This window comes from Dipodomys merriami, unplaced genomic scaffold (genome assembly GCF_024711535.1).
Source record: "Dipodomys merriami isolate MVZ:Mamm:240054 unplaced genomic scaffold, mDipMer1.0.p SCAF_16, whole genome shotgun sequence".
NCBI classification, from domain to species: domain Eukaryota; kingdom Metazoa; phylum Chordata; class Mammalia; order Rodentia; family Heteromyidae; genus Dipodomys; species Dipodomys merriami.
Window position 1 is genome coordinate 10,256,582 of NW_027202937.1, and position 21,954 is coordinate 10,278,535.

At 51.8% G+C, this 21,954-nt stretch overlaps 1 protein-coding gene across 2 annotated transcripts in view; it reads right to left on the minus strand.

The window, feature by feature from the left end:
• Itpr3 (inositol 1,4,5-trisphosphate receptor type 3) overlaps positions 1-10,030 on the minus strand; it is a 63,092-nt gene extending 53,062 nt beyond the window's left edge. For both annotated transcript variants that reach the window (XM_070023961.1, XM_070023960.1), the window contains exon 1: positions 9,703-10,030. In XM_070023961.1, the coding sequence (XP_069880062.1) occupies positions 9,703-9,791 (89 nt within the window). In that variant the 5' untranslated portion in view covers positions 9,792-10,030. The remainder of the gene's footprint in view (positions 1-9,702) is intronic.
• Between the last annotated feature and the right edge of the window lie 11,924 nt (positions 10,031-21,954).

Here is a 21,954-nt window from a genome sequence, read left to right on the forward strand (position 1 = left end):
TGCTGCCTGCAAGATTAGATAAGGAAGAAGGGAGCCAACAAGAAGTGGGACGGGTGACGATCAGAGAGCCTGAATCAAAGCCTACACCCACCAGCTTGGCTGCCATTACAGCAGCCAGAGGAGGGGAAGCCACAGATTTGGGGAGGGGGAAATTACACATCTGGGGAATCCCCAAGGCATCTGCGGGGGTGGGGGGGAATCCTCCCCATCCAGCTAAAGAAACTGGTACATGGAGAGAAACTGACCAGGCCCAGTCCCCTAAATTAATGGGACAATCCATTTCAGACCCAGAGATATTCATTTCTTTCATTTCTTTTCCTGCAGCCCTACAAAAGTAACTTCTTTTACCTATACACATCTCTACCAAAGACCCACTCTGTAGCCACAAAGGGACCAGGAAGAACTTGTGGCATCTCTTCTTACCTTCAGAGAGCTCAGAGCCCAGAAGCCCCACACTTAAAACACTGGGAGTCTCCCCAGAAAGGGAGCAAAGAAGGCTGAGCTTGAACCAAGAGAAGCAAAGTTCCTGGTAAATGGATCAGCCTTCAGGGCACTTCCTTTGCCCACAGGCCTGGGTTTCTGATTCAGGATCCAATGGGCTACAGCAAGTCTTAGGGTCTCCACAGGGCTCCTACATGCGTGGGAAAATACCCATCAGGGCCATGGAGAAGAGAGGCAGGAGCAGAAGGCAGAGGGGGAGCTGAGAAGAAAAGGAAGAAGTGGCCACAGTCCATCCCACTGCCCTCTCCTAACATCCTGGCCTGCCAGGCCTGGGCTTGTCTCCTGCTCTCTGTCACCCCAAACTGGACATTAACTTGTCCCACTTGACAGAGTAACCAAGGCCTGGGGAATGCCAGCAGGGCAAACCATCAGGCCAGAGAAGATCTAGAAATCCAGACAGCCTGGGCACAGCCCTACCACTTGAGAACTCCGAGCAGGGCCGGATTTAAGTATTGGATACAATTAGGAAGCCATTGATGGCTGCAGTCACAGCATGAAGAGCATGTCTATATCTCTTGGGGATACATAATTTAGTAGTTAGAGGTGGACAGATCCAGGTATGTAATTTACCATAAAAATGCATTAGCAAAAACACGGTGTTACTAACTGACTATGTAACAATAGATAACATAATAGGCTGACTACTGACACGGTGAATAATAAAACTACCTTTTTATTTTATACGATAGGCTCCGAAATTCTTTCTTAGCTTTAAGGTCTGAACCTAAGGCCAGCTGGTACTAGCAACAGAGAACCAAAGTTTAAATCTAAAATTTTAAAAAGAAAGTCACAAATATGTGGAAATTGGGACAATTATTAAGTCCAGGTGGTGAGCAGATGGGTGCTCTAAATGTTCTCGGTCTGTTTCCTGAAATAGAGGGAGGCTTCAGCTAGTGGTGAGGGGTCACGGGGACAGCACAGGCAAAGGACAAAGCCACCACTCTAAATGATCTGTAAAACCCTACCCCAGAGCTGGGAAGGTGGCTCAGTGGTAGAGCACTTGCCTTGCATGCTCGAGGCCCTGGGTTCGATTCCTTAGCACCACATAAGAAAAAAGCCAGAAGTGGCGCTGTGGCTCAAGTGGTAGAGTGCTAGCCTTGAGCTGAAGAGCTGAGGGACAGCGCCCAGGCCCAGAGTTCAGGCCCCATGACCGGACCCAAAAAAAAAAAAAAAAAACCCTACCCCAGCCATCATCACCACCACCACCACCATTGCCATCAGAGACAGATTTAATTCCCCTTTCCCTAACCCCTATCATCATCAAGGTCTAGACTCCTACTGGACATTTATAGAGACTGGCTCTCCTGTAGGCAGGTCGAACAAAAGATGAGGAAAGGCATTTGCTAACCAAATAGGCACAGGTGTCTGCCTGGGGCGCCTGCGCTGGCCTGGGGCTGAGATTTGTGTTAGCTGCCCCACTCCCTCTTCAGACTCTGTCCACCTGCCAACCAAAAATATACACTTGTTCTGTGTCCACAGCAGTGATGGAGGCTCAGTAGAGAGTCCCTCCCGCCTGGCTCACCAAGGAGAAACCTGTCTGAAATGTGGACCCTTCCACCCACCCTTGAAGTTCACTGTGTGAACCTCCAGCCTCATCCCTATCCCTACTAGTTCTAGCCCCCAGGCCCTGTAGCCTCCTTGCCTCAGACCCCTGCTGTATAACCCAGACTCTCAAAGCCAGGGGTCCTCAGGGATTGTGACTTCCAGGACCAGTGCTGGAAATCACTGGCACCAGATCTCACCAGCCTGCCAGGCTTAGAAGGGGGGACAGGAGAGGCTCAGAACTCACACTCACAGACCTGAGATTTGGGCTCTTCTTTCTCCCTCTCCTAGAACTCCAGCCCCCCTTGCTCCCACCCCTACTCCCAGGGAAGCTCCAGCTCTACCTAGAGTAAAATCTGCAGAGCAGGGCTAGAGGTTGGACAAGCAGGATCATCGAAACCCAGAAACTTCCCCACACAAGCTGAGACCAGACAGCTGGTGTGTCCCCACCCTGCAATCCAGCACATCTCCCCACCCCCAACCCAAGCCACTGCCCCATAGGCCACGCTAGGGAGGGGACGTGGGGTCAGGAATGCAGGGCAGGGCAGAATGTGGGCACATGACAACCGCAGGATTCTTCAAGACCAAGCTGCTGCCTGCAGCCTGAGACCCTAGAGTCCCAAAGTGGAAGGGTGAGGCTGGTTCCACCGTGGGCAGACCCCCACACCACCCCTCTCCACCCCCTTCCTCACGCCCTGTGATGCTGGGGATCCCAACCACGCCCCACTGCGAGGGTGGGGGCTGCTCTCACTCCCGAATGCAACACTCACAAAGGTGACACGAAGTGGGTCAGAAGCTCTGGGGCTCGGAGCTGCGTCTCCACTCCCCTCCACCACCAGAAAAACACGCCTAGGGAGCCTGTGCTGCCAAGAGGTGGTGCCTCCTCTTTGATCTCCACTCTGGGACCTTATCCTGAGAGGAAAACTGAGGAGTGTCCAGCCATGCGTGGGATAAACAGCCAGGATGCCCAATACTAGAATGACTTAAGTCAACTAAGGAGCATCAATCATAACATACAGTGCTATGCAGCCCAAGAATGGTGGCTTCACACTGAAAAGACATATTACTATATCCAAGACTGACAGGATACAAAGCCCTAAGTGCAGCTTGATTCATTTATAAATGTTATTCCTATATAGAATGTCTGCACAAGGCATTACAAAAGTCACAGGATAGAAGATAAAGAAGGCAGAAGTAGGATTTGAACTCTGGGCTTCACACATGCTCAGCAGGTGCTCTACCCTGACATGTCCCGGCCCTCTTTTGCTCCCCTGTCTCCCCAACCCTGCCAACTTTAAAACAAGATACTCCTGATCTCTGTCTCCCAAGTAACTAAGATTACAACCATTGTGATATCTGGTCTACAGATCATTTTGTGTCTGTGTGTGCCAGTTCTGGGGCTTGAACCCAGGGCCTGGCACTGTCCCTGAGATTTTGCTCAAGACTAGCACTCTACCACTTTCAGCCATAGCACCACTTCTGGTTTTCTGATGATGGTTAATTGGAGACAAGAGTCTCACACACTATCCTGCCTTGGCTGGCTTAATCCTTAATCCTCAGATCTCAGCTTCCTGAGCAGCAGGGATTACAGGCTTGAGCCACCAGCAAGAGCTGACAATTTTTTTTTGCCAGTCCTGAGGCTTGAACTCAGGGCTGAACTTGAACTCACAGCCCCTGAGCTTCTTTTGTTCAAGGCAACCTACCACTTAAGCCATAGCACCACTTCTGGCTTTTTCTGTGTATGTGGTACTGAGGAACTGAACCCAGGGCTTCATGCATGCTAGCAAGCACTCTACCACTGAGCCACATTCTCAGACCCCAATTATTTTTCAACCAGGAAAAAAACAATGCATGTTTTCAAAAATGAATCCCATGGATCAGACTAGCTGAGGCCAACACCCCTACCTTGGGCTATAAAACAAAAGTCTAACGTCTCCTTCCAGTGAAATCACATTTAAATGACAGCCAAGGGATGTCTGAAATCCCGCCTGGGGATTTCTATCAGGTTGGGAGGCACCGTCCCTCCTCAGAGATTGCGTGTATCTCAGAGACTTAAGGCTCCAAGAGCCTCAGGGATTATCTCAATAGCTCCCCACTACACAGGAAAGAACAGCTAGAACTAAGTTTGTTTTTTATTTGTTTGTTTTGTTTTCCTAGCAGTTCTGGGGTTTGAACTCAGGCCATTACGCTTGCTAGGCCAGTGCGCTACTACTTGAGTCACACTCCAGCCCTTTTTGCTTTACTTAAAAAAATGTTATTGTTATTATAGAGGTGATGATATGCAGAGGAGTTACAGTTACCTAAGTCAGGTAAAGAGCACATTTGTGTTTGGACAATGTCACCCTTTCCCTCACTCTCTCTTTGGTTACATTCTTTCATGTTTTGTTTTATTTTGTTTGAACCCTGGGCTTCTCATTTGCTAAGCAAGCCCTACTACTTCAGCCACTCTGCCAACCCTTTTCGTGTGTTATTTTTGAGATGGGATCTCAATTTATGCCAGGATAGATTTGAGCTTTAATCCTCCTATTTGTGTTTCCTCGATAATAGACAAGTGCTTTGGACAGCAATCTCTGCCTCCAAGTTGCTAGGATTACAGGCTCGATCTACTGCACCTGGCCTAATCTCATATTTTTGACTCAACTGGTTAAAATCTTTGCCTTCCTTGTAGCTGAGATTATAGTCATGTGCTACTGTGATGAGCCTGAAACCCAGTCTTGATTACAAATTCCTCAGTGCTTAAAACAATGTCTGGCACATAGTAGGTATATAATAAACATTTGTCGAAGGACCTAATGAGCCCAGGTTGCAGAGAAGTCCAACAAGCAAGCTTCTTTACAGTCAACCTAGGCAGTAGGGAGAGGACCAAGTTCGGGGAGCTGAACACATTAAAATCTCCTGATACACTTGTAAGGAATCCAACACCCAGAATCCACCCCTAGAGATACTGCTATGGATCGGGCACGGGACTTCAAACCTGGAAATTCGTGTGTGTGTGTGTGTGTGTGTGTGTGTGTGTGTGTGTGTGTGTGTGTGTGTGTGTGTGTGTGTGTGTGTGTGTGTGTGTGTGTGTGTGTGTGTGTGTGTGTGTGTGTGTGTGTGTGTGTGTGTGTTTGTGTGTGTGTGTGTGTGTGCTGGTCCTGGGGCTTGACCTCAGGACCTGTGTGTGTGTGTGTGTGTGTGTGTGTGTGTGTGTGTGTGTGTGTGCGCTGGTCCTGGGGCTTGACCTCAGGACCTGTGTGCTGCCCCTAATGCTTTACCACTTGAGCCACCACTCTACTTCCAGCTTTTTGGTGGTAAACTAAAGATGAGAGTCTTACAGATGTTCTTGCCCAAGCTGGCTTTGAACCATGATCCTCAGATCTCAACCCCCTGAGTAGCTAGGACTACAGGTGTAAACCACTGGCACCCAGCAAAAGCTGAAAATCTTTTAAAATTCCCCCGGCAAGTCCAGGTGTAGCTGGACCACCTTAGAGAACGCAGGCACTGACAGAAACACCGTCTGAGAAGGCACAGCCTCCCCAAAACCGTCTAGGATCTGGTAGTAAGCATGAGACCCTTCCTAAGAGCTGTGCCCTTGATGCTCCTGTCCCAAGGACCCTCACTGATCAGGCTGGGTAACCTGGTTGGGTAACCTGGGTGATCAGGCCCAGAGACTGGGAAGCCCCCCAGGGCTACTCCTAGGCCAGCTATGGATGGGCAGAGGCACCTGGACAACTGCTGTGAGCTCAGTTCAAGGCACAGTTCACCTGAACCTCCACTCCCTGTGGGTCTGATCACCCCTCTGGGACTGGACATGAGATCCTAAAGTCCCCCTGCATTCCTAAAGCTAGCTCTCCCCAGCCCCTGGCCAGAGACCTTATAAATCTTCCGCTTCTTGCTGGCCCTGATCAGCCACTCTGGCCCTGGCCTCCACTGCCTGTACCTGGGTAAGGGGCAAGGCAGGGCCCTGACCACACTTTCCTGCCAAGAACAGGTGTGGACCTGCTTCCCCTGCCAGCAGGCAGTCCCAACCCGCTCCAGTATCCACTCCCCTGACCCCTCCCGTCCTCCCAACCCAGAGTTAATATACAATCTTCACCAGACCTCTAATTATCCAGGAGGCTCTAATTGGCCATCTCCCAAAAAGCTCTGGCCCAAGTCCAAGGCTGTCCCAGCTTCCCTACTCCACCACAGCCCCCTTACCATCTCCCCAGCTGACCCAGCTCCGCTGCCCACCAAGACTGGTCCAGCACTAACTGGTACCTCCTGGACACCAGACACTGAGCACAACCCCAGGTTTCAGCCACATCAACCTCCAGGACTCAATACCCTGATTCCACCAGCCCCCAAAAAGGCTTAAGGGGACCAGGCACTCATGGTTCACGCCTGTAATCCTACTTATTTAGGAAGCAGAGATCTGAGGATAAAAGTCTGAAGCCAGTGGTAGAGTGTTTGCCTTGCAGGCATGAGGCCCTGGCTTTGGTTCCTCAGCACCACATAAGCAGAAAAAGCCGGAAGTGGCACTGTGGCTCAAGTGGTAGAGCACTAGCCTTGAGCTGAAGAGCTGAGGGACAGTGCCCAGGCCTAGAGTTCAGGCCCCATGACCAGCAAAAAAAAAAAATCTGAAGCCAGTAGAAATGTCTCTGAGTTTCTTATCTCCAACTAATCAGCACTTGGCTCAAGTGGCAGAGTGCCAGCCTTGAGTGATACAGTTGAGGGACAATGCCTTGGCTAGAAGTTCAAGCCCCAATATCATCACACACAAAAAAGCAGCAGGTCCCCTTTAAGGTTGGAGGCAGACTCTGGAGAGGATGAGACAGAGAATCACCCAGCAAAGTTTCTCACTCTGTGCTCCACCTCTTTAATCTCCAGGAGTCTTATTAAAATGCAAACTTTGGACTGAGATTTAGTCTGGTAGCTCAGTGGCAGAGAGCTAGAACTCACCTAGTGTATGCCCCCTAGTACACTGGAGGTCCTGGGTTCCAACCCCAGCACCACTAAATAAATAAATGCATAAATAAATAAATAAAATGGCAGAGAATCTGAGATTCTGTATTTCCATCAAGCTTCTAGGTATTGTTGAAGCTGCTGGATAGAGGACTACACTTTGGGGGACTGAGGCTTAAGCTCTTTTTATCTTTCCTTTTTTTTGGTGGTGGTGATGGTATCCTCATTGAAGTGGGCCTTGCACTCTACCCTTGAACCATGACACCCACCCACCCCATCAAATCCTCACTGAGCCCAACACTGTGAGTGTTTGCACGGTTGGTGCGGGCAAAGTGTCCAGCAGGGATCCACAGGGAACCCTTGCAGGAAACCTAACTAACGCAGCACAGCAATGTGAAACAGAGGAAAGAGTTAACACTGCCCTGAGAAGGAGGGGAGGTGATCTAAAGAGGCCCCAGCGCAGGTCTTGAGGGTGGGACAGATTTACTCTGGCTAGCAGGAACAGCACTGGAGCAAAGGTACAGATGGAGTGGGGGACAGGTTCCAGGAACTGCACCTGGAACTTCAGGTGTGCAAAGAGGGAGGTGAGGTAAACCCAGAAGATTAGGCTGGGGCTGCCGCTGCTAGGACACTAGGCTGGGAGTGCTGGTGTCCATCCATGCTGGAGGTGTTTGCAGAGGGAGGGGGCACCCCGGATAAAAGGCTCTCACTTGGGATCAAGGTGGACTGGAAAGCGGTGCCTGGGGCAGGAAGGGCCAAGGTAAAGGGAAGTATATTAGGAGGTAACAAAGGGAATCCAGTGTGAGGGAATGGGGCTGCCTGAAGGAAGAGGAATTGGAAATGAGACTACCTGGGCTGGGAAGGTGGCTCAGTGGTAGAGCGCTTGCCTTGCATGCATGAGGACCTGGGTTCGATTCCTCAGCACCACATAAGTAAAAAGAAAAAAGCTGGAAGTGGCGCTGTGGCTCAAGTGGTAGAGTGCTAGCCTTGAGCTGAAGAGCTGAGAGATAGCGCCCAGGCCCACGAGTTCAGGCCCCACAACCGACAAGAAAAAGAAAAATGAGACTACCTCTTGGCTCTGTTAAACCTCACAAGTGCTCATGCCTGTAACCTCAGCTACTCAGGAGTCTGAGATCTGAGGATCGTGGTTTGAAGCCAGTCTGGACAGGAAAGTCTATGAGACTCTTGTCGCCACTAAACTACAAAAAATAAAAAGCTGGAAGTGTACAGCACTAGCCTTAAGCAAAAGAAACTCAGGGACAGCACCTAGGCCCTGAGTTCAAGCCTCAGGACCAACACACACACAAAAAAAAAACAACCCACTGTGTGCTCAGCTCTTAGCCAGGCACCAGAGAAAATAAGTCATTTCTCCAGAAATCCATGAAGCTTTGTGAGGGCCTTCCCCCTCTACTCTCCATTTTCCTCTACAGCCCCCACTCACTCTCCTCCTCCCCTTAGCATTATCTGAGGCTGGGGTCTGGCCATTGCTCTCTGGGGCAGACTGTAAGATGCTGGCCCAGATGTGGCTGCACTCTCTACAGCAAAATCAGACATGGGGGAGGGAAGGTGCAGAATGGGCCTGGACATCTGACAGGAGGTGACAGGACAACGCTGGCAGGCGCTGAGATAAGGAAGCAGGATATGCTGGAATTCCCAGACAGAATTCCCTGCTGGCAGGGATTGACTGACTCCACAGCAGAACTAAAACCAAACTCCCAACCACCCTGGGAGACACCAACAGGTGACTCCCACCTCCCAGGCTGGGCATGGTGGGGACCAGTAGAGTGCCAGCTGCTGGCCTGCGAAGTGCCCCACTCCCAGAGGAGGCAGCACGAGGCTGAAAGATGCCCAGCCCTCCTGGGTTACAGAGGAGGGCAGGCTGACCCTAAAGGGCAGCAGGACATAGCTGGGAGAACAGGGCCACAGAACCCAGGTCCCCAGACTGAAAACACGAGGGTCAAGGCAAGGAGGCTCCTGGAGAGAAACCTGCGCTCAGGACCTCTCCTCCACACAGGCCTGCTTGTAGCCAGGGCTGGGAATCGATTCCCCTGTTGAACCAGTCCAGACCCTGGGGGGTGGCAGCCAGCATTAATTAATGTTTGTAAAGTGCTCTAGAGAACCTGGGACCCGGGACCCAAGGGCGCCAGATGAGCAGTACAGGAAATTGACGGGGGAGAGGCGGAGAGAAAGGGGGGCAGCCGGCCATGACTCGGGACGCCTGGAGACAAGAGTGGTGGAAAAGACACTCCTACCGAAAGGAGGGGGGCGGGTCAGCAAGAAGGCAGAGCCGAGAAGGTGCGACCCTTCCAAAGAGCCACGGGCTCCACGCTGAGCCAGCCCACCGCGCACAGCTCCGCCCCAGCCCAGAGCCCAGCCAGGCCCGGCCTGCAACTCGGCCTGGCCACCCACCACCTGCCCGCCCGGGGGCCACCTGCAGGGGACGTCTCAGCCCCTCTGTACCCTCAGGAGATGGGCAGGCACCCCAGGGCGTCGAGGGCACCCGGGCGGGCGCCCCCAACAACTCCCGCAGGACAGCCCGACTCCTACCTGAACAAACATTTTACTTCCTTTCTCTGAACGCAGGAGGCGAGCCCTGCCCGCGCTCCCCCAGGCTGCGGCGTCCAGGTTCCCGGTCGAGGGCAGCGGGCCGCGGCAGCAGGGCGCGCGCAGCTGGCACCGGGGGGCTCCCGGGGGGCCCCTCCCGCCCTCGCCCCTTGAGTTCAGCCCACTCACCCCAAAGTGCTGATGAAGCCATTGACGGAGCCTTCGGCGTACAGGGAGACAATGTCCCCGATGTGGAGAAAGCTGGACATTTCGTTCATGGCTTCGGCCCTCCGGGGCGGCGGGGGCGTGCGGACCGACGAGGGGATGAGGACCGTGGCGATCGGGATCGAGGAGGGGCGCCCTCCCACCTCGGAACCCGGCGATCGGGGAGGCCGGGGCGGGCTGGCGGCCACGACAGCGGGAGGAGGCGCGGCGTGGCCCGGGGTCCGGGTGAGGAGCTGCCCGCGTCTCGACGCGCCCGCCGCCCGCCCGCCCGGCCCGGCCCGCGCGTACCTGCCCCGAGAAGGAGCAGGAAGTGTGGGGCCGCCGCTCACACATGCAAATCCCGCCCGGGAGGCGGGGAGGCCACACCCCGCGCGCCCCCGCCGGCCCCATGTGCACCGGCCCGCCTCCCCGCGCCCGGCACCCCGCGCGCTCCGGGCCCAGCCTCCCGGACGCCCCACGCCCCGCCTGCCCTCCCCGGCGCCCCAAAACGCCCTGCGCCACGACGGGGCCGGGAGGGAGAGCCGGGGCTCCTGCCTGTCCCCTCCACCCCTCGAACTGCCGTTCCCCGAAGACCCCGCTGCGGGACGTCGCCCGGACTGCCTGCCGTCCGGCCCCGTGTCACGGAGCCCCAGCGCGGCGGCCCGCAGAGCGGGATCCGGAGCCGCCTCGGGCGCGGCCGTGAGCTGCGCACGGAGCCCGCGCCCCGGAGCGTCCCAGCCGCGACCCACGATCGCCCCCGTGGCCACCGCGCCGTCTCCGCGCCCAGCTGAGAGCCATCCCACTCCGGGGGCGCGCCGTGCCTGTGCAGCGCAAATCGGGATTCATTTTCCTCTAAAGTTGAAGGGGGGGAAAGCAAAACAAAACAAAACTTTTCATTGCACAATATGAAAGTGCTTGGAGGGGAAATGAAGCAATGGGGTGGGTTTTGTTTTTTTCTCTCTGCATTCCTGTGTACAAAGAAATCCAACTTCCGAATCAGTTCAGCCGCTCCTTCTCCAGAAGTTGGCTCCAAAACGCTTGGCTTCTTCTGTCTTTCCTTGAAAAGAGAAAAAAAAAAAAAGGGTGAGGAGAAGAAAATTACCTTCACTAGTTAATAGCGCACCCAAGTGCCGACAATGACAAGTCTGGTGCCAGCCCTTTGGGAGGGACGCCCGAGGCCCGGTGCCAGGCCCTGGCTCACAGGGCTGCCTGCTTTCTGTTGTGTTCGTGGGTGCTGGGGTGTTTTCCTCCCAGTGCTTTCACTTCAACTCCTGAGAGAGAGGAGCCATGTCACCCCCATTCAGTCACACATCCCCAGGCCCCCAGGCTCCCACGCTCACACTTCCTGAGGGGAGGGGGGTGGACGATTGTCCCTGGGAGAATGCCAGGAGGGGATTGGGAGACAGAAGCAGGAAGAAGGGACCCTGGAGAGGTGGGCACAGCTGAGAGCCTGGAGGCAGCAGCTGACGGGAAAGGCCCCTGGGTGGCTTTTTTTATAACCACACTTTGAGTGTCACTGAATCCCGTGCTAAACAGTTTTTCTATCAGAGGCTACAGTCACAAATAAGCTTTACATCAGTCCACCCCACCACCTATATGCGCATGAAGCAATTGTTTCCCAAACAATGCCTACCCTATGACCTGCGGTGTGCTCTATTTCCTACCCTATTTCAGTTGTTTTGTTTTAATGTTTTTGTGACTCATAAATCATTTTTTTAATGTATTCAGTGAGTTTCACACTGAAGTTTCAAAACCTTTTGGGGGGAGGGGAAGAGGTTTGAACAGGGCCTTGCATGCTCTTGGTCTTTTTTTACTCAAGACTGGTGCTCTACCACTTGGACCACCCCTCTCCACTTCTGGTTTTCTGGTTTTGTGTGTGTGGAGAGAGAGAGAGAGAGAGAGAGAGAGAGAGAGAGAGAGAGAGAGAGACCTGGGATTGAACTCAGGTCCTGAACTCAGGTCCTGGGTGCTATCCTGGAGGGAGTTTTTTGTTTTTTTGTTTTTGTTTTGCTTAAGGTTAACACTATCACCTGAACCACAGCTCCAGTGCGGGCTTTTTTGGTGATTCATTGGAGATAAGAGTCTCACAGACTTTCCTGCCCAGGCTGGCTTCAAACCACAGTCCTCAGATCTCAGCCTTCTGTGTAGCTAGGATTATAGGAGTGAGCTATCCATACCTTGTAGTTTCAAAAACTTTATGCAGTCCACTCTGCCAAAAAGAGATGACCAAAGCAGAGAAGGAACACCAAAAATGAAGGGCCTGGAAACAGGATGCAGAAGCCAAGCTCCTGACCTAGCTCAGCACTCTGTACTACCTAGGACCTGCCTGGGCCGCTGTCCATCCTAGCTTCGGTAGCCTCACTGATAGGGGACTTTTGCCTGTGGGGACTTTCTCCTGTCCCCCCTCCCCCCCCCCCCCGGAGTTACAAAGGAAAATAATGCTCATTACATAAGGGTTTGCTGAAGAACTACTGTGTGTCAGCTTGGATCTAACTGCCTTTTCTCTTTCCTCAAACAAGGAGTACTAAGAGAGATGTCTTGGAAGCATTCTCTCCAGTGGCCACACTCAGGGCTTGGACCTTCCTTGCCCCAGCCTTGCCCTCCCATACTAATATTCAAATAGAAGTTTCCAGAGGTAACTGAAGGAATTGGGTGCGGTTGGGACAAATGGAGAAGAATGATGGAAGGGGTGACTTTCATCAAGATTCATTGTTCTCACAAACTGACATGTTCAATTGAAACTCTTTGAACAACTACTTAAACATCACTTTTTAAGTAAATTTTTTTTAAAATGGGGGCTGGAAATGTGGCTTAATGGTAGAATGCTTGCCTAGCATGCGTGGAGCCCTGGGTTCGATTCCTCAGTATCACATAAACAGAAAAAGCTGGAGTAGTGTTGTGGCTCGGGTGATAGAGTGCTAGCCTTGAGCAAAAGAAGCTTAGGGACAGTGCCCAGGCCCTAAGTTTAAGCCCAGGACTGGCAGGAAAAAAAAAATAGATGGTTCCATAACTCAGCCAGGAAGAGGTAACCACTGGATTTGAGCCTAAGATTTGCCCTAGGCTCTTCCATCTCCCTCCCCTTCCCAGCTTGAGTGCTCTGAGCCCCAAGCCGGGGGACCCAGAGGTAGAGAGCATGCCTTCCTCCCCATCCTACCTAACTGAAGAGGCTCCAGGAAGAATGATGCTGCCAGCACACACACACACACACACACACACACACACACACACACACACACACACACACACACACACACACACACACACACACACACACACACACACACACACACACACACACACACCACTGCTAGACATTTTTCTGAACACAGGACCCACCTGTTTCCAGACACCTTCTTCTGCCAAGTCAAGTCCACCATAAACTCTTTTTTATATATCTAGGTTCTGCAATAGTTGGCTTAAAGAAAAATTATTACTTAAAAAAAGTTTCAAGCAAGGCACTAGTGCCTCACACCTGTAACTTTAGTTACTCTGGAGGCTAAGATCTAAGGATCAAGGTTTAAAGCCAGCCTGAGCAGAAAAGTTGGTGAGACTCTTATCTCCAATTAACAGCAAAAAGCCAGAAGTAGAAGTGTTGCTAAAGTGGTGGTACCAGCCTTGAGGGAAAACAAAATAAAACTAAGGGACAACATCCAAGTCCTGAGTTCAAGTCCTACTAATGGCCCCCAGAAAAGAAGACTATCATAGGACTGGGGTTGCAGCTAGGACTTGGGTTCAATCCTAGAACCAAAGGAACATTTTTTTGGGGGGGGGTTGGTCATGGGGCTTGAACTCTGGGCCTGGGCGCTGTTCCTCAGCTCCAAAGCAAAAGGCTAGTGCTCTACCACTTGAGCCTCAGCACCACTTCCAGTTTTCTGGTGGTTTATTGGAGATAAGAGTCTCACGGACTTTCCTGCTCAGGCTGGCTTCAAACCATGATCCTCAGATCTCAGCCTCCTGAGTAGCTAGTATTACAGGCGTGAGCCACTGGTGCCTGGCCAAAGGAACATTTTTATTATTTTTTTTTATTTTTTTGTCGGTCGTGGGGCCTGAACACTGGGCCTGGGTGCTGTTCCTCAGCTCTTCAGCTCAAGGTTAGCACTGTAAGCCACAGCGCCACTTTTGGCTTTTTCTGCTTATGTGGTGCTGAGGAATCGAACCCAGGGCCTCATGCATGCAAGGCAAGCACTCTACCACTGAGCCACCTTCCCAACCCCCCCAAAGGAACATTTTAAAACAAAGAAATGGATGGTGCAACTCTAGTGAGCCCTGTCCATTCTGCTCTCACCAAGCTTGCCCTTGATGAATCAAGAGAACAGGTGAAACCCCAATACCACAGGGGCAGAGGTCAGGCAAATGCCAGCACTGGCACTTTCCAGCAACATTACTTGGTGTGCTAAATAGGACGCACCACGTTGATTTGATGTGAACACGCCCCCCCTCCCCAAAGAGAGTACTCACTGGCATTTCCCAGAACTCACCTGGTACCTAGGCTTCTCTCTGTATCTCTTCTATTTTCAGTGGTTGGAATAAAGTCTCCTTCTGTAAAGCACTAGTAGTAATTCTATGACTGTTTTAAGAAATAGTATATTGAGCTGAGGAGGAGGTATAGTTTGCCTAGCAAATATGAGGTACTGGGGGAGAGAGAGAGAGAGAGAGAGAGAGAGAGAGAGAGAGAGAGAGAGAGAGAGAGAGAGAGAGAGTGACCTGTTCTTCCCTTCCAGCTTTGTTAAATGTCTATATCTTGCGAAATTTGTTTCCTTTTTTTTTTTTAAGAACTCAACCTTAGAAGCCAAATGTAGTGACCCAGGTCTGTAATCCCAGCTCATGGGAGACTGAGGTAGAAGGATCAAAGCTCAGGGGAAGCCTAAGCTCTATAGCCAGACCTTGTCTAAAAAAAAAGGAAGGAAGGAAGGAAGGAAGGAAGGAAGGAAGGAAAGGAGGAAGGAAGTTAGGAAGTCTCCAGGCCAGGCACATAGCATAGTCAGCTAGTCTATATTGAATTGGACTCTAGAGAACACAAATGGGAAAGTCTACAAGTTAAAGTAGGAGATGGATATACAGGGAGACAGCCTCACCCCTCCCCGCCCCCCAACCATTAGATGCCCCTCTACAGGGGCCGGGGAGGACCTTCCAAGAATGCTGGAAGTTGTGGGGATGAACCCATGGGCCCTATCTCTCCTGAGTAGCTTGAGTGGTTCACTGTTAAGCTGGGACCAAGTTCAGGCCCCAGAGCAGTTATCACCATCCCTATGGTAACGGGCACCTGGCCCAGGGCCCAACCTCAGTGGATGGCCTTCTCCCATCAGACTTCTCCCACATTAGACTCAGAAAAGGACACTGGGATGGGGGGACATGGGGCAGAGCTAGCTCTGAATCTGCGGCCTCCTCCACCACTGTCCTCTCTCCCCACCCCACAATCACCTCCTGGAGACTTGTCTGCTCCAAGCTCTGCTGTGTGGCTTTGCCTGAGGCACGGAGCTCTCTGGGTCTTGGGGCCAACTTGGTAATCAAGGCTCGGTCCGTTTCAGCTCTTTGCTGGGGACTGAGAAGGGAAGGCATGCCCCCCTCGTTCTAAGTCGCCACCGCCTTGTGGTTTGGGGCAGATGACAGGGAATTCTCTAGGGTTTCCTCTGCCCGGACTCCTGATATGACAGCAGTGCCACGGGGTGGGGTGGGGCCAGTCAGGGGCTGACTCAGTGCAGCAGCCACCCAGCTGGGTCACCACTGTGGGTGGTGCCAGCCCAGTCCCGCTGCAATCCCAGGGAATTCCTTCCCCATGCCATCAGCTGCCCTGGGTGGGCACCCCAGGCCACAGCAACCGTGCAGACACACACACACACACACACACACACACACACACACACACACACACACACATACACACACACACACACACACACACACACACACCTTCACCAATACCCTTGTCCAAGAATGGAGACCATGCTCCACCTCTTGGGAAGCGGAGAAAAGAAGCACAATGTCTGTTTTCCCACCCAACGCCCCATCACCACACATCTATTCACTTTTACCCACCACCTACCACAAGCAAGGGTTGCAGGGAGAGCTCATTGGTGAAATGTAGCCAGATATTTGTAACACGTGGCTCTGTGCTGACAAAGCCTGAGATAAAAGCACCCAGCTTCTGGGGCTTGCACTGTCACAGAAGACAGCCTAGCCCTCGCTCCCTTCCAATGTGGATCTGATTGGAGCAAAGCCTCTGGTTCTGGAGTTCGCAAACAAGGGGGCTAAACTCCAGGCCTGTCACCTGTGTCCTCTCCCACCCAGGCACCTTTCCCAGACACGGTGAAAAGCAAGTCCTGGAGGTTCATCACTCACAGGATGGAAAAAGGAGCGGGCCGCCTCTTTGGGCCTCTGTTTCCTTTGGTGGGACATGAGAATATAGAGCCATACATCAGGCCCCAGCAGGAAGGCAACCCTCATGAATGATTAGAGATGGTAAGGGGCAGAGGACAGGACTGAGCAGCCCCCTGGGTGGTTCAGTGCCCTAGAGCTGGCAATTACTGGGAGCTGTTCCCACTCAGGCCTAAGGAGGCCAAGGAGCAGTGAGACCCCCAGAGAGCAAGGCCCAGTCACTGCCAACTTGAGTATGGGGGGAGGGATTAATAGAGCAAATACCCTTTCACCTTCCTCCTCCAGCACTCCATCATTGATCTGTCAGCCTAATTGTCTACCTAAGGGCCAGGAGCTGGGTAACGCAGTCACAGGGATCAGCTTCCTGGGCCCAGACAAGAGCAAAGGAGTCGCCAATGGGACTAGAGAGTGAATAGAGATATCCAGCACAAACACCAATTATAATAACCAAACTGTGGTGTCAGCCTAGGTGCTTGTTAACGAATGGATAAACTATGGTGCATACATGCAATGGAATACTATTCAGCCATAAAGAAGAATGGAGTTCTGACATTTGAAAAATAAGCCAGACTGAGACAGACAAATATCACATGTTCTCTCTCATTTATAGAATCTAGGTGGTTTTTTTTTTTTTTTTAAGTGACACAGTGTAAAATGGGAACTGTTTGTAGGTGAGAGCTACCAAGAGGGAGGCGGGTGAAAGCAGAGAATGAAGTAGGGGGTCTATGACCAAAGTATTTCACAGACATATATGGAACAGACAATGAAACTAGTTTTAATAAAAGGAAGGATGCGAAAGAATAACTGTGGTAGCAGGATGCTGGTGGCTCATGCCTGTAATCCTACCTATTCAGGAGACTGGGGTTTGAGGATCAAAGTTTGAAGCCAGCCAGGGAAAGGAAAGTTCATGAGATTTTTATTTATTTATTTTATTTATTGCCACTCATGGGCTTGAACTCTCAGGGCCTGGGCGCTGTCCCTGAGCTTTTTCAGCTCAAGGCTAGCGCTCTATCACTTTGAGCCACAGAACCACTTAAGGTTTTCTGGTGATTAATTTGAGATAAGAGTCTCGTGGACCTTCCTGCCTGGGCTGGCTTTGAACTGGGATCCTCAGAGCTCAGCCTCCTGAGTAGTTGGGATTACAGGTGTGAACCACCTGTGCCCAACTCATGAGACTCTCATCTCCAATTTAGCACCAAAAAATCTGGAAGTGGAGCTGTGGCTCAAGTGATAAAGCACTAGACTTGAGCACAAAAGCTCCCAGCCCCAGGACCAAAATATATCAAAATATATTCTATGCATGTATGGAAATATCATGATGAAATTCTCTATAACTAATATAAACTAATTAAAAATCTAGCATAACTATTTTGCAAAGCAATTAGCCCTGTCCACAAATGCACTGGTCCTAAGATTCATAAAAAGAGGAAGTGCCTGTAGATTTAAAGCAATGACAATCTAACGGTAGAATCTTGGTTTCTGTGGATAACCCAGGCTTGGGTATACACAAGGCAGAAGATTTTTATCAAGGTCTCCCACCCTACCCTACCGAATAATGTTATCAAGGACCTGCTATGCCCACAGGCTATACCCACCAGTCCCTTCTGGTGGAGGCTGAATGCATTTGGTCACCCTCTGAGGTCACCTCAGCCTGATGCTGACATCTCTGTGTGTGTGTGTGTGTGTGTGTGTGTGTGTGTGTGTGTGTGTGTGTGTGTGTGTGTGTGTGTGTGTGTGTGTGTGTGTGTGTGTGTGCACATGCCAGTCTGAGGCTTGAACTCAGGGCTTGGGTGCTAGCCCTGAGGATTTTTTTTTCTCAAGGCTAGTGTGCTACCACTTGAGCCACAGATCCACTTCTGGCTTCTTGGTGATTAATTAGAGATAAGAGTCTCATAGATTTTCCTGCCTGGGCTGACTGAACCCTGATCCTCGGCTCTTAGCCCCCTGGGTAGCTAGGATTGTAGGCGTGAGCCACCAGGATTCAGCTCTGATGCTAACATCTTGCAGGGCAGAGGAAGACTTCTGGCTACGCATTCTGTCCAGAATGCACACAAGAGAAGGTGGCCCAGGCCTCTGTTGGGTGTGCCCAGGCCTCAGTGCCTCCACAGCAAGAGCATCAGCCTGCAACTTGGTTGGGAGAAGCAGGGGGGGAGGAGAGAGGGGCGGTAGGGGAGACAGTATGGAAAATGGCCTGGGGCAGGACCAGGCAAGAATGGGCCCTGTCTGATGGAAGGTGACAGACATTGAGTCCACCTGGGCTGAGCCCTGGCCTCCAGCCCCGCCCCACATCCACCTTGGCCGGTCTGAGGCCTTCAAGCCAGTCCTTGACCAGGCTGCCGGGCCAGAGCTGAGGAAAACTAAAACTATAGGGGTTCACCCATCAAGCAGGCCCTGCTCCCACGCCAGGTTGGGCAGCCTGCTTTTCTGGATCATTTTGAAGGAAAGGGTTCGTGATTGAGGGGGGTGCCGTGCCCTTCCAAGGGGGCAGGGAGGGGTCATAGCCAAGGCACTCCAAGTGGGGAGGGAGAGAAAGGCCTGCTGTTTGCCCAGGAACTGAGCAGACACTGGAGCCCTTGTCCTGGGGCAGTGGGGGAGGCTGCCAACCAGATGGAGAGCCGCCGGTCTGGAATGAGCAGTCAGCCTCTTCCTCCCACACCCCCACCCAGCTCCCAGGCCCCTGAGATGAGCAGAGGCAGCCTTGCTGAGGCCTGGGGGGAGCAAAGCCCCCCACCCCTCACCTCCCACCCTCTAATCCAGCCAGACCCCTGGACAACCGAGATTGCTAATGCTCAGAGGCATTGTAACTAGGGTACCACAGAGACCCTATCCAGACCCACCCAGACATCCAGACAAAGCCCTTCCCTCTTGGAATCCAAGTTCAGATGCAGGCTGTGAATCACTTACCTAAATACATTGCAACTTTACCTTGCGCTGTGGAAGAGTGGGGGTGTTGACACAAGAGTGGAGGTCCCCCAGGGAGCTAGGAAAGTGGGGAGTAGGCAGGGGAGATGGGAGGATCTCCCTGAGGAAGTGATACTTTAACTGTCACTCCAGGTATAGGAAATCAAAGGCCCTGTGGTAGGAAGGAGCACCATGAAAGAAAGCAATGTCACAGTACTGGAGCAAGATAGACTGTGGTGGGAGATGTGGGTCATATCAAGCAGGGCTTAGGATCACAGAGGGTTTGATCTTGGTCTTAAGAAGCCAGAGGCTATTGAAGGCTTGGAGGACTGGCTGGTTTCTGGATTTCGAATCCTAACCCCAACATCTGAGTACAGCACTACTTGAGGGACTGCCATGGGGGGCCAGGCTAGGGCAGGAATAGAGAACAACATATAGAAACTAGAGTTCAGAGAAAGCCCAGTGCTGGGGGCTCATACCTGTAATCCTAGCTACTCAGGAGGCTGAGATCTGAAGATCATAGTTCAAAACCAGTGGGCCAGAAAAGTCTGTGAGACTCACATCTCTAATTAGCCAGCAAAAAGCCAGAAGTAAATCTGTGGCTCAAGTGGTAATGCCACCATTTTGAGCAAGAAAGCTAAGGGACAATACCCAGGCCCTGAGTTCAAACCCCAGTACTAGCACAAAGAAAAAGAAAGGAGAAGGGGGGGAGGGAGGGGGAAGGGAAGAAGGGAAGGAGGGAGGGAGGGAGGGAGGGAGGGAGGGAGGGAGGGAGGATCCAGAGCAAGGAATGCTGTCCTTGGAGGTTACAGCATATAGAAAACGAAGGTGACTTTTCTGCCCTCAGGAACCCCAGCCTAGGGGACTGTGGGATGACGTGCCACAACACGGTATAGTCCACAGAACCAGACAGGGTGCCATGGGTGGGGGAACCCACCTGCTCCCCCGCCTCCCACCTCCGAGGTGACCTTCTGTGTCTGGGCATCTACCTGGCTCTCAGAAGGTCTTAACCTCCTGGGTCCCCATTGCTAGTTCCTTCTGGAATCCTGGGCCCATGACAGAGTCCCTTGTCCTGCTGTTGCTGAGTATAGCAGGCAGGCTGACATCTGCCCAGCTCTGACCTCATCGCAGGGAGGGAGGGCCGAGGAAGCAATTCCAAAGAAAGTTCCAGCTGCATGCTCTCTAGCCCATAGGCTATTCTTTGATTCAATCAACATACTTCACTTTTATAGAACAGTTTCAGGTGGACAGGAAAACTGAGCAGCGAGAGAAAGTATCATTCCCACCCCCAACTCCCACTCTGTTTCCCTGATGATGCTTCTCTTGCAAGAGTGCTCTGCTTGCTACAGGTGATGAACGCACATAGATACATGATGATGATCCAACCCAAGCTTGCATTATTGTGGTGTGTGGTGCTGCCATGTGGGTTTTCACAAACACAACATAGTCACGTGTCCTACAGTACGGTGTCAAACTGGAGTCCCTCTATCCAGGCAGAGTAACTAGCCAAGTTTGAGCCAGGTGTCTTCTAAGGCAGAGAAAGGGAGGCTGCCTTTAAGTAGGCAGAGCCCAGGCCCATGACCCACCCCTAGGCGGCGCTGTAGCAGTGTTTGAGCACTAGCCTGACTCTTCACTGACGAGGACATTCAGGCTCACAGAGCTGGCCAGGTCTTGCAGGCCACCACCAAACAACTAACAGATCCAGACCATCCCACAGGTGGGAAATGGACACGGCCACCTACAGGGCTGATGCTTGTAGGCTTTGTGTATGTGTACAACAAGCAACTTCCCTAAAGCTCAGCTTCCTCTTAGGTCAAATGAAGCAGCAAGTGTGGAGAATTGTGGTTCTGGCACAGAGCAGGTGCCAAAAAAAAAAAGCAATAAATCTCCATTGTTCATTTAGTTTATATTTATTCTTTGTTTTTGCTTTTGGAAACAAGGTCTCTCTATGTAGCTCAAACTGGCCTTGGGATTAGAGACATGGGGGGAGGAGTTATATTGAGGATTAGACTCGGGGCCTCCCACCTGCCAAGCAGGTACTCTACCTCTGGAGCCCCTTTTGCATTGGTTATTTCCATAGTAGCGTCTTACTTTACACCTGGGCTGGCCTGGGCTGTGATCCTCCTATTTGTGCTTCCCTGTGTTGCTGGGGAGGACATCTCCCAGCCATTGGTTAAGGCAGAGTTCCATGAACTTTTATGCTCAGGCTTGCCTTGAACCTAAATCTTCCAAATCTCCATCTGTCAGGTAGCTCAGATTGCAGGTTTGGTTTACCACTTCTAGCTTGGGGGGCGGGGAGGAGTATGAACACACCCATCCTGGAGCTTAAACTCTGGGCCTGGGCACTGTCCCTGAGTTTTTTAACTCAAGGCTAGCACTCTACCACTTGAGCCACAGCTTCAGTTCCAGCTTTTGTGTGTGTGTGATGACTAATTGGAGACAAGAAAGTCACAGACTTTCCTGCCCAGGCTGGTTTTGAACCATTATCCTCAGATCTCAGTCCCCTGAGTAGCTAGAATTACAGGTATGCACCACTGACACCCAGCACATTTAGCTTATTATACATATTCTTATTGTTTGTTTGTTTGGGGTTTTTTTGGTTGGTAGTGGGGCTTGAACTCTGAACCCTCAGCTCTTCAGCTCAAGGCCAGTGCTCTACCATTTGAGCCACAGTACTACTTCTGTTTTTCTGAGTGGGTTATTGGTGATAAGAGTCTCACAGACTTTCCTGCCTGGGCTCACTTTAAATTGTGATGCTCAGATCTCAGCCTCCCTAGTAGCTATGATTACAGGCATGAGCCACTGGTGCCCAGCTTCTTATTGGTTCTTAGTATCATAACCTCACCTGATCACAAGTTTATCAGCAACCATTTCCTTACCTCTGTCTTGGTGTGGGTTCCTCAGGATGCAGATCCTGAGACCAAAGGTGGAGGACATGTCGGTGGCAACAAACACCAGTTG